The 12,722-nt window shown below is 37.7% G+C and overlaps 1 protein-coding gene across 1 annotated transcript; it reads left to right on the forward strand.

Annotated features, from left to right (window-relative positions):
- The first annotated feature begins 369 nt into the window (after nucleotides 1-369).
- Nucleotides 370-11,742, forward strand: LOC145959141 (sugar transport protein 1-like). Its single transcript, XM_083077621.1, has 3 exons — nucleotides 370-873; nucleotides 1,025-1,980; nucleotides 2,125-11,742. Exons 1-3 carry the CDS (start codon nucleotides 738-740, stop codon nucleotides 2,569-2,571), a joined length of 1,539 nt encoding a protein of 512 aa, XP_082933747.1. The 5' UTR covers nucleotides 370-737; the 3' UTR covers nucleotides 2,572-11,742.
- The last annotated feature ends 980 nt before the right edge of the window (nucleotides 11,743-12,722 follow it).

The raw sequence follows: 12,722 nt of genomic DNA on the forward strand, positions 1-12,722 counted from the left end.
AATAATACTAAATTCAGGATAATCTTTCAATTTTTTTTTATTCCACTCAATCTCATATATATTTTTTAAAACACATATAAAGACATGTGTTAAATAATTATAACTAATTATAAATTCAAATTATTTAGTTGTAATCTTAATCATATAATAATCTTAATAATTCGATATATAAAGTATTCCCTCATCCTGTTTTCCCCGCCCAATCCTAGACACATTTTATAAAAAAAAAGTAATTAAGACATGTCTTAAGTAATAAACTTAAATTATTTAGCTTTAAATAATATAAATTCATGAAGAAATTATTTCTTAGAAATGATTTAGCTATAAATATTGGATTTGTCTTATTGATTTAATCCAATGAACACTCCTATCTTTTATCTAATTTAATTTTTTATTTATCACATTTACTTATGAATAAAAATTTAATATATATTTTTTAAATTATTAATAATTAAAAATCATCTTTTTTCACAATATAAATTATTTATTTTAAATATAAAATATAATTTATATATTTAAAATATAAATTTTAAATATAGTCTATATATTCAAATATAATATTTAATTATATATATAATATTATAAAATTTAGTTATATATATAATATATATAATATTTTGTTATTATCTTTTTAGTTGCTTATATATTTGAAGGTGGAAGGGTTCTTCTGCACTCACTCAGTCTTCTCTCCCTCAGTTACTACTGACACTTTTCTACTCTCTCCATCAGTTAGGAAAATGGCAGGAGGCGTGATAGTTGGAGGCAATGCCTCTGGAAAAGATTATCCTGGAAAGCTTACTTTCAGGGTTTTCATCACTTGTTTGGTGGCTGCATTTGGAGGGCTAATTTTTGGCTACGATCTCGGCATCTCGGGTTTGTAATTTCATACAAAATTAACGTTATAATGTGTTATTTTTTATTTGATTATTTTTAATGAAAGATAAGAGACACATGAAAGATATATGATTATAATGTTTTGTTTAATTATAAGTATGATGATTAATAATTTGTTGACTACTGACAGGTGGAGTTACGTCTATGGATCCATTCTTGAAGAAATTTTTCCCAGATGTGTATGAAAAGGAGCACAACATAACAGCCTCGGTGAACCAGTACTGCAAATTCGATAGCCAAGTGTTAACATTATTTACCTCGTCTCTATATTTGGCTGCTCTAGTGTCATCAATCGGAGCATCGACGGTAACTCGAGTGTTCGGAAGAAGACTGACCATGATTTGTGGTGGTGTGCTTTTCTTGGGCGGTGCTGGATTGAATGCATTCGCCCAACGTGTGTGGATGCTTATCGTTGGTCGCTTGCTTCTCGGTTGCGGAATCGGATGCTCCAATCAGTCTGTCCCAATTTACGTGTCTGAGGTTGCTCCCTACAAGTACAGAGGAGCTCTTAACATGATGTTCCAGTTGTTGATCACCATAGGCTTATTTGTGGCCAATGTTCTCAACTATGTTTTCTCCAACATGGACAATGGACAAGGTTGGCGCTACAGTTTGGGTTTTGCTGCGGTTCCTGCCATAATGATTATTTTGGGTGCAATCTTTCTCCCCGACACACCCACTTCCTTGATTGAGCGTGGTAAAGAGGAGGAAGCAAAGAAAGAGTTGATAAAAATTCGTGGCACTAGTGACGTTGAGGAGGAGTTTAAGGATTTGGTTGCAGCGAGTGAATCATCCAAAGCTGTGAAACACCCTTGGGCTTCTTTGCTGACCAGGCACTACAGGCCTCATCTCACCATGGCCATTGCCATTCCAGCCTTTCAGCAACTCACTGGCATGAATGTCATAACATTCTACGCTCCTGTTTTGTTCAAAACCATTGGATTCGGTGCCAATGCTTCTCTCATGTCTGCTATGATCACTGGAGGTTGTAACGCTGTTGCCACTCTTGTTTCCATTGCTTCGGTTGACAAGTTTGGTAGACGTACTCTTTTCTTACTTGGTGGTGCTCAAATGTTCGTTTGTCAGGTACGTTCATGCATTTTTTGTTTTTTTTAAATAGTAACACTACATCCACTAGGCCATTCCATCTTTACTTATCTCTTTGTTTACATTAATTAATGTGTACATGATTTGAGTAATTAAATATGTTTTGGGTATTTATATATGCAGATGTTGATTACAGTGGCAATTGCATATAAGTTCGGAATAAATGGAAACCCTGGTGTGTTGCCAACGTGGTATGCGATAGCAGTGGTGGTAGCTATATGCGTGTATGTGGCAGGATTTGCATGGTCTTGGGGTCCTCTAGGATGGTTGGTACCCAGTGAGATTTTCCCTCTTGAAGTTCGATCTGCTGCTCAGAGTATCAATGTTTCCACCAACATGATCTTCACGTTTGCCATTGCTCAAATTTTCACTGCCATGCTGTGTCACATGAAGTTTGGATTGTTCATTTTCTTTGGTGTTTTCGTGGTGGTCATGAATATCTTCATCTACAAGCTTCTGCCAGAAACTAAAGGTGTCCCAATAGAAGAAATGCATTGTGTGTGGCAACAACACCCTTATTGGAAAAAATTTGTGAAACCCGCTGAGAAGCAAGCTGACACTCACTGTTAAAATGCAACTTTCTATTTTTGTTTATTGGCGACATTCTGTTTACATGCATTGGCTGTAGTAGTTTCTTAAAGTTATCATTAGGAACAATAATATATCACATTTTGTAATTTTTTATGACAGTTGTCTAGATATATTGACTTTTTTATTATTAAAGTATTTAATATAAACTTTAATTCCACTATTATATTATCTAATGTGTGATGTTCTAAAAAAAAACTTTTTAAAATAATTCTTTGATTATTTTAACAAAATTTAATAATATAAAACTTTATCATTTGAAGTATTAAAAACATGCATGTTATTAGATTCTTTTTATATAATATGTTGCAATATCATTTTGGATAAGTATTTTAATACATATAATATTTAACAGATTTATTTTTTTTACCAACATATTCAATAGGTTTATACTTTGAATTACGCGATTTTTTATTTATTTATAACATGGTCGAATAAATTTTCAGTCATTTACGTATGTCAAATGTTATAATGCATAAAATAAATACTTTACAAATCAAAGTATTATTTACTTTATCTTTTTTAATTTCAAATATTAATTAATGTGATGATTTATAATAAGATCAACAAATATATTAAACTAATTATTGTATACATTAATTTATAAATTTTCTTAGATCGACCTTCTCTGTTATAAATTAAAACTAACAATAACTTGAAATTATAAAAATAAACTTAAACACATTAAACTAATATATTCATAATTATTTTTTATTGTACCGCTATTTTGTATATTAATGAAATTCATTGGTATAGTAACTAAGTGTTTGTATTAAAACGTAAAAGAGTGGGGGTTAATTTTCATGTTTTTATATTTGGTTATAGACTTACAAATATTTCTTATTTTATTTGAAACATTATATCTATTGTTTTAATATTGAATTGATAACATGATGTGAGTATGTTTACATGAAATGAGATGCTGATGTGATATGATTGTAGTTCCTCACACATATGATCAGAGATGAGATGACCCTTGGGTAAGTGATGCTATAAGGATGGCGTGCTCCTAGCATAGTGTGGGATGAGTGAGGCAATTAACACGTATCACTTATGACAGATGTGGCGTGGCCTTGGTATAAGGTTAATTGTAAGATTTGTGTGGATTGTGAATATGATTATGGTTCCTCACACATGACCAGGGATGAGACGTGTAACACCCTTACTACCCCAACACATATATTGTAATGATGAAAACTTACAAATAAATCTTTCAATTTCGGTAAAAGGGTTCACATGAGAAACTTCAAAATTGTTCTTCAATAACCACAATAATAAAAATCTAGAAAATGAAACACAAGAGTTTACAAATTGTTTTCAAAATAATATTTACAATTCCAAATCCATATAAAAATCTATGTCCTAAAATATCTCTGTCCCGATGTCACAATATCAGAGCATACCCATAATTCAACTGTTGGCATTCTAGATGCTACTCGTAGCTGGATCTTCCTCACTTAAAACATTCACAATTTATACGGTGAGAAAAGAAAACATCTATATGTAAAGCACATACAAACACACAACAATGTAATCTCATCATAACTCATTATATAATGAAATATTTACAATCATTTCTACATATCATAATTCTATCAATCATGCATCAACTTCACATCACAATTTCACACCAATCCATCACAAATCTTGCAATTAACACTATGCCAAGGTCATGCCTGTAGCATCTCTTCTCCAAGGTCGTGTCACCCCCAACATAAGTATTAATTGCCTCATACATCCCACCCTATGCCAAGGTCACGCCTGTAGCATCTCTTGCCCAAGGTCGTGCCAACCTCGACATAAGCATGAGAAATCACACATCCTACACTATGTCAAGGTCACGCCTGTGACATCTCTTGTCCAAGTTCGTGCCACCCCTAGCTAGTCACTAGCGTGAGGAACCACAATCACATTCACACATCCTACACTATACCAAGGTCACGCTTGTGACATCTCTTGTCCAAGGTCGTGCCACCCCTGGTCACTAGTGTGAGGAATCACAATCACATCATATTCATATTCAATACAACATTTCATATCATAACTCAATTCCATATCACATACACTTAATAGATAAGTCTAATAAAATAGTGGTTCACATACCCCTCAAGCAATTCACCATGAATTCACATCTAGATCATCCAATTTTTACCATATAATATAGCAATAACATTTATAAATTATTATAACACTCAATTGAATCATCAATTTAATACAATATTAAATCAATTAGTAAAACTCCCAATTTTCCAAAACCTAACTCAGACACTTTTCTATAATTTCGTTCTCTCTCCCAAATCATCATTTTTACAAATTAAATATAAATTCATAATCCTAAATTCATACAGAATCACATAAGACCAATAATTCTCCAAACAGAAATAATTATAAAATTACTCATAATCCTACGAGCTTCCTCTTCTACCCAATTCCCTCATGCAACTTTGCATACAAATAATCCCCTTTTTCCTTGTACTTGGATAAACAGTAGCTGAAACTAAGGATCTGGTTTATCTCCTCCGCTGGGTTCCCCTCGGTCTTTAGAGAGTGCAGAAGAAGAGAAGAGAGAAAAGAAGAAAAGAAATCAGAAAATGAGAGGTGTGCTTTTTGGGAGTGGTAGAGAGCTCAATTTATAGGCATCAGGCTTCGCGGGAACGGCCCGTTCCAAATCCGGAACGACCCGTCCTGGACCCTTAAATCGTGGGTAAAAAAATACATCCGGAATGGCCCGTTCTCAAACTAGAACGGCCCGTTCTGGTGTGCATATATTACTCACAACGGCCATATTTCGGAAATGGCGCGTTCCAAGCCCATTCCCATTTAGGGTTATAGGCAGTTTTAATAGTCCGGAACGACCCGTTCCAACTTGAGAGCGGCCCGTTCTGGGCTACTAACTCACATTCATTTTGGTAATTTGGAACGCCTGTCGCAACCCGAAAATTTCCGATCTTGCGACCTATGGTTTAGACATCCTTTTAAAGATCTCATCAATTAAGGAATGCCCGGACACCAGACTAATCCTTAATTAATGGTTTTGAAAATAGGTTCATGGAGTCGCCACCAATATTTTACTCAAAATATTGGAAAAAGAAAAGGTTTTTAAAAGTCCAATAATGGCCTTGATAACCAGAATTGGGTTCGGGGGTCGGTTACGTGTAGGGAAGGTATTAAGCACCCCTACAACGCCCTTAATCGGTACCCTATGACGAAGTTAACATTATAAATAATAATAATATAAATATTAAATCCCCTTTTATTGATGACTATTTACATGCTTGAAATTTAAATTAAACAATTGACTCTAAAATATCTACATGATTATTTTTATTATAATGATGTTTATCAGAAATAAGAAACAAAGATAAAAATAAAGGAGAGAGAAGAAGATTGACTGAAATACCTCGTATCAAGCTTTGTTAATGGTGATTCTAGGTGCTTTGTGGCGACCTTTTCACACTACAATACCTCACAAACTCTCAAGAAATACAAGAGAGAGAAAGAGAGAAGAAGAGAGAAATTTCGAGCTCTGGACGAAATTTTGGAGCCCTCCCTACTGCTGGCCGAGATTCTCTATTTATAGGCATCAGATGTGGGCCGGAACTGCCCGTTCTGGATTCGGAACGGCCCGTTCCGGATCCGAACGTTATGCAGTACATTTTCACCCTAGAACGGCCCGTTCTGAAACCAGAACGGCCCGTTCCGGGGAACCAGAACGGCCTGTTCTGATTTCAGAACGGTCGTTCTAGGGTACAGATTTTAAGCCCCCTTGATTGGTTCGGAACGGCCCGTTCTGGTCTAGAACGGCCCGTTCCAACCTATATTTTTTTAGGCTTTTTAGAAGCCCAGAACGGCCCGTTCTGATTGAGAACGGCCCGTTCCAGACTTGGGAACGGCCCGTTTCGATTTTGGAACGGCCCGTTCCGGGCCACTAAAACATTGGTTTGGGCCTTTGGGCCCTCTGATGTCCTATCTTGTTATTTGTATGCCCCCCCGGACGAAATTGGGTGTCTACAGCTGCCCCTCTTTACTTGTCCTTTGGAATAGCTGTGTTGCTTTTCCAAAGGCAAGTAAAGACGTAGACATTTCGTCCGGGTCTTTTTCCCGTCTCTGTGTTGGTGCTTCTGCGTTGCTTCCCTTGGACAGGTGTATTTGCTCGTATCCTCACCTTTTAGAGCAGTTGAGCATTGATTGCGTACTTAAGGTTGATAAACTGTACACCTGATCTTCAGTCTTCGAGTAGAAGCTCCATTGTTTCTCTTGTGATAATGTGTGCCTTTATTTGTTGCTTGTTGAAGAGGGAGTATATTATGAGCTCAGCCTCTCCAGGCTGGACTGATATTTAGGGCTTCAGCCGGCCCACAGGTGGGAGCTCGATGACAATCTCGATTTTGACTTTGAAGAACTCGGCGGTACCCTCATTGTCATTCACTGATTTGAGAGGCTCGACGGTGGCTCTCGATCAAGTTGTGCTGATTTTTAAGGCTTCAACGGACCTATGGTGGGAGCTCGACGGCGGTCCCGATTTTGACTTTGAGGAACTCGGCGGTACCCTCGTTGTCGTAGTAGTTTCGTAGCCTCTGCAGGCCGTAGTATTTTTGTAGCCTCTCCAGGCCGTAGTATTTTTGTAGCCTCTGCAGGCCGTAGTATTTTCGTAGCCTCTGCAGGCCGTAGTCTTTTCGTAGCCTCTGCAGGCCGTAGTATTTTCGTAGCCTCTACAGGCCGTAGTATTTTTGTAGCCTCTTCAGGCCGTAGTATTTTCGTAGCCTCTTCAGGCCGTAGTATTTTTGTAGCCTCTTCAGGCCGTAGTATTTTCGTAGCCTCTTCAGGCCGTAGTATTTTCGTAGCCTCTTCAGGCCGTAGTATTTTCATAGCCTCTCCAGGCCGTCTGCTGGTGTTGATGATGTGATTGCCCCTTGACGAGGATTGTTGATAAGTGGTGCCCTTGTGTTGGTGGGCAAAGGAGTAGATGGTTGACAGAGATTCTGGTGTTGCCCCTGCCATGTGAGTATTGTGATGCCTCTCCAGGCGAAATGCTGAGTCCTTTTGATTCATTGATTGTTGTGGAATGAAAGACTGCCCCTAAGTGGATGGGCAGGAGATGTTTGTTGTGCCCCTGTGTTGGTGGGCAGAGAAGTGGATGGCTGGCGGGGATTCCAGTGTTGCCCCTACCACGCGAGTATTGTGATGCCTCTCCAGGCGCCTGCTTGTGGTTGCTTGTGGTAGGTTTTTTTTCTAAATTTTATATTTGTTTAGCTTCGGCTTTTTCAAGTTTGAAGCTTGCCTTTTTCTGTTATTTTTCTAAATGCTTCGGCTTTTTCAACATGTACGAAGCTTGCCTTTTTTTTTTTTTTTTGTTTGATCTTTTGTTTTCATCATTGGTGGAAGGATCTCGTCCCATGATGTTATTTGTTGAATCTTTATTGATGAGTATTATTTTGGAAGCCACTCCTGGCTTTGGTTTGGAAGTCATTCCTGGTCTTGGTATTCTCTTAAATCATCCTTCATTAGGTTGAGGAGTAGGGCGCGATGGCCTCTTCATGCTTATGGTTTTGCTTATTCAGTCGATTCTATTCTATTCCACTATTTACATGTCTTTGCTTAGTGGGCACATAGAATCACTTGGGGTCGCTATTTGCCATTGCTTGGCTCATGGTTGGCTATTTAGCTTGGGCTTCGTCCTGATGACTCCATTTGACTCATAGCAAGTAGAATGCATGGATGCATGGATGCAATGAAAATGCAAGACAAGAATGATTCTTTTATTTATATTTTTTTTGTAACGCCCTTCCATATGCCCCTAACTCATATGCATGCGATGCAGTTTATGCTCATGTGTTTGTTCCTAAATATGCAATTCAATTTTTTTGTCGGGAAATTAACTTGCACGCGTTAAGGTTAATGTTGACGATTTCTTTTTATCCATGCCAATCTTGATTACTGTCGGGATATGTTCTTTTGAGCCCAAGCTTCAGTGGCTCCTTGACTATCCAGTCGATGTGTGGTTAAGCGTCTCTAACCTCTGTTTGAGGACATCTCGACCTTCCCTCTGTGAGTATTCACTGTGCATTTTTCGTGTATCTTTCAAATTTATCTTAATGCCATATAGGTCAAGAGGAAATAGAGGAAGAGGTTACATATATTTTTTGCAGAAGTTTTGTTAGAAAGGATTTTTTTCAAAAAAGATTTTAGAAGAATGGCTGGTCGAGGTAGGCCAGTGGTTTAGGCTGATGATCAAGCACATTCAAAGTGAGGAAATCATTTTCCACGTTGACTTATTATTTCCTTCAAAGTTAAGCAATGACTTGGGATTGCATATTGATTAAATGATCTTCCCGAGCTGCCTTTCGGTTTTCAGCTCGTGATGCTGCTTTGTCCTAACTTTTGCCTAGGTTACTTGAGATGTGTTCCCTAGCGGACATTTTCTTTTGATCCTCCCTTTTGCCTAGGCTACTCTTTTTGTTTGTGAGTCTCCTAGCGGATCTTGCCCTAATTTTTGCGCAGCCCCCTTAGTGGGTTTCCTGCCAGGCTTTTGTCTTTGCAGCATTTGCGATCATCTTTCATTCCTTCATTAAAGAGGGATGCCCCTTGCGCAGATTTCATTTGAATTTTTATCCACAAGTCATGCCCAATTTGATTAATCTTTATGTGTTTTTCATTGCGTATTAAGTCATTGTTTCTGATGACGTCCTTATTTCAAATGTACTTGTTCATTTAAGGTTTGTTGACGAGGCTCAGAGTAGATAAAAGGGAGAAGAGAAATGAAGTAGAAAAGTGTATGACATTAAAATAGAATTTTCAATTTACACGTGCCCCTTTAACAAAGCTCGAAGGCCCGGGCATGCCCCGAGTTCGTGATTCATACACAGAGAGATTAACCGAGGTTGCCCCCTGGAGAGGCATGGTTGACGATTGGTTGAACTACGTTAAGAACGCATTCCCACTTGCTTGAGTGTGGGTGTTTCGACTTCGGAGTGAAACCTTTATGAATTCTTGCTTTCTAAAGGGAATACTCGAGCCACCTTTTGATTCCAACTTAGATAGACATTTCTTATTTTTATATGTCCCTAACTTTTGCATAGGACGTATCCTATCAGGATTTTGATTCTTTTTTTCTCCAACCTAATTTTTGCCTAAGACGCCCTTTACGGGTTTTCATCCTAGCGGGTTTTTAGTCATGCAATGCCTTTATTCTTTAATTGGTCTTGTCTTGTAATTCCCTAGAAGCAAGGATTCGTCCATTATTGGTCATTCGTCCTATCCCGGCAATTGCTATTTTCGCATGGGAAAGCCTTCGCGTTAAAATCATCGATTTGGGCGTGTGATGCCCCCAATTACTGATAAGTGTTCGCCGATTTGATGTCTCAAGGTTCGCATTTGATTACAGTAATTTCCATTATCCGGCTAACACGCACAAATTAGATTTCCCTTTTTATTCGTATTTATTATTTACAAGGAAGACGTGTTATCTATATGAAACGTAAAATAGGATGCAAAGACATATGAGAAATTCAACGGATATCATTCTCATTGATTTTTGTTTAGAGAACATTCTTTGCATACTATTACATGTGTCTTCCATTTCTAATGAATGTATACTAATGTACTATCCTAGGAGATGTATGATATTTATTTTTTGCCTAAATTTTATCATGTTTTTAACTAAGAGTTATGATGCATGATTTTTTTGCTATATATATATATATATTATTTTTTTGAAATAAACTACCCTATATGATGCTTTAGAGTTAGGATACACAGAAGGGAGTTAAAATTTTTACAATATTTTTTTATTAATATCTACTTGTTTGTAATTCTTATTTATTTGAAATAAATAAACACAAACAAATGCAACACGCATATGCTCAAACAAATGTACACCTGCGAACAGTCATGTTTAAATCCTTGGTCTGTGGTCCCTGCAAGAAAAGTGCATTGTATAGGACGGTTCTAATCTTACTGGTCTTAAGGCCCCCAAGGTGCCCCCATTATAGGGACCCAGTATCTCTGTCGCCGTCACCTGGCAAACTCTAAGGTCTGTCGCAGTATTTCGGGCTAGAGTAACCGGTTATCACCTTGAGTGTGATTTCCGACAAGGCTCGCAGGCTCTAAGGCCAAAACTTGGGCCGGTCGTACGTCAACCACTCCCTATGTTTATTACCCTCATGCCCCCGGGTGTAGGGGGAACTGTTGTGTGCAAAGGATTGTGTACAATTTTTATTTCAAACAAATGCTGAATTTAAACAGGCAAACAAATATTAAAGTCAAACAAAGAAAATAAACAAGGTAAAGGGGAAAAAATATTTAAATTATTATTTTTATTTTATTAACTTCATCAATTAAATGGGCCTGACCCTCTTTAAACTTCCCCAGTGGAGTCGCCATCTGTCGCAACCCGAAAATTTTCGATCTTGCGACCTATGGTTTAGACATCCTTTTAAAGATCTCATCAATTAAGGAATGCCCGGACACCAGACTAATCCTTAATTAATGGTTTTGAAAATAGGTTCATGGAGTCGCCACCAATATTTTACTCAAAATATTGGAAAAAGAAAAGGTTTTTAAAAGTCCAATAATGGCCTTGATAACCAGAATTGGGTTCGGGGGTCGGTTACGTGTAGGGAAGGTATTAAGCACCCCTACAACGCCCTTAATCGGTACCCTATGACGAAGTTAACATTATAAATAATAATAATATAAATATTAAATCCCCTTTTATTGATGACTATTTACATGCTTGAAATTTAAATTAAACAATTGACTCTAAAATATCTACATGATTATTTTTATTATAATGATGTTTATTAGAAATAAGAAACAAAGATAAAAATAAAGGAGAGAGAAGAAGATTGACTGAAATACCTCGTATCAAGCTTTGCTAATGGTGATTCTAGGTGCTTTGTGGCGACCTTTTCACACTACAATACCTCACAAACTCTCAAGAAATACAAGAGAGAGAAAGAGAGAAGAAGAGAGAAATTTCGAGCTCTGGACGAAATTTTGGAGCCCTCCCTACTGCTGGCCGAGATTCTCTATTTATAGGCATCAGATGTGGGCCGGAACGGCCCGTTCTGGATTCGGAACGGCCCGTTCCGGATCCGAACGTTATGCAGTACATTTTCACCCTAGAACGGCCCGTTCTGAAACCAGAACGGCCCGTTCTGGGGAACCAGAACGGCCTGTTCTGATTTCAGAACGGTCGTTCTGGGGTACAGATTTTAAGCCCCCTTGATTGGTTCGGAACGGCCCGTTCTGGTCTAGAACGGCCCGTTCCAACCTATATTTTTTTAGGCTTTTTAGAAGCCCAGAACGGCCCGTTCTGATTGAGAACGGCCCGTTCCAGACTTGGGAACGGCCCGTTCCGATTTTGGAACGGCCCGTTCCGGGCCACTAAAAAATTGGTTTGGGCCTTTGGGCCCTCTGATGTCCTATCTTGTTATTTGTATGCCCCCCCGGACGAAATTTGGTGTCTACAACGCCCTGTTCCAATTCCGGAATAGCCCGTTCCAAGCTACTAAATCACCCCTATACATTTATAAAATTACCAAAATACCCTCAATAAAATAAAATAAAAATGAAATAAAAACTGGGGTGTTACAAGACGACCCTTGGGTAAGTGATGCTACAAGGACGGCGTGCCCCTGGCATAGTGTGGGATAAGTGTGGCAATTAAGCCGTATCACTTATGGCAGTTGTGGCGTGGCCTTGACATAGTGTTAATTGTAAGATTTGTGTAGAATATGAATGTGAAAATGATAGTGTTAATTGCAAGAATTGTAATGGATTGATATGACTGTGAATTTGTGATGTGAAGTTGATGCATGATTGTTAAAATTAGAATATATAGAGATGGTTGTAAAGAAATGAGTTATGATTAAATGATGTGTTGGATTTTCCTTGTGTATTTTACCTATAGATGTTTTCTTTTTTCACCGTACAATTTGTGGATGTTTTAGGTGAGGAAGACCCAGTTTTGAGTGGCATCTAGAATGCCAACAATTGAATTGTGGGTGTTCTCTGATATTGTGACATCGGGGCAGAGAATTCTAGGATATGAATTTTTATGTATTTGGAGTTGTACCTTTTCTTTTGAAAACAATTTGTAAACTCTTAAGTTTTACTTTCCAAGTTTTATT

This window comes from Cajanus cajan, chromosome 1 (genome assembly GCF_000230855.2).
Source record: "Cajanus cajan strain Asha chromosome 1, NIPB_CcT2T_4, whole genome shotgun sequence".
Classification (NCBI taxonomy): domain Eukaryota; kingdom Viridiplantae; phylum Streptophyta; class Magnoliopsida; order Fabales; family Fabaceae; genus Cajanus; species Cajanus cajan.

Excerpts from the sequence above, each read along its gene's own strand:
- LOC145959141 (XM_083077621.1), top strand. The coding sequence starts at position 738 with ATGGCAGGAGGCGTGATAGTTGGAGGCAATGCCTCTGGAAAAGATTAT. Across the intron at positions 874-1,024 it reads CTACGATCTCGGCATCTCGG|GTGGAGTTACGTCTATGGAT; the intron begins GTTTGTAATTTC and ends GACTACTGACAG. Across the intron at positions 1,981-2,124 it reads CTCAAATGTTCGTTTGTCAG|ATGTTGATTACAGTGGCAAT; the intron begins GTACGTTCATGC and ends TTATATATGCAG.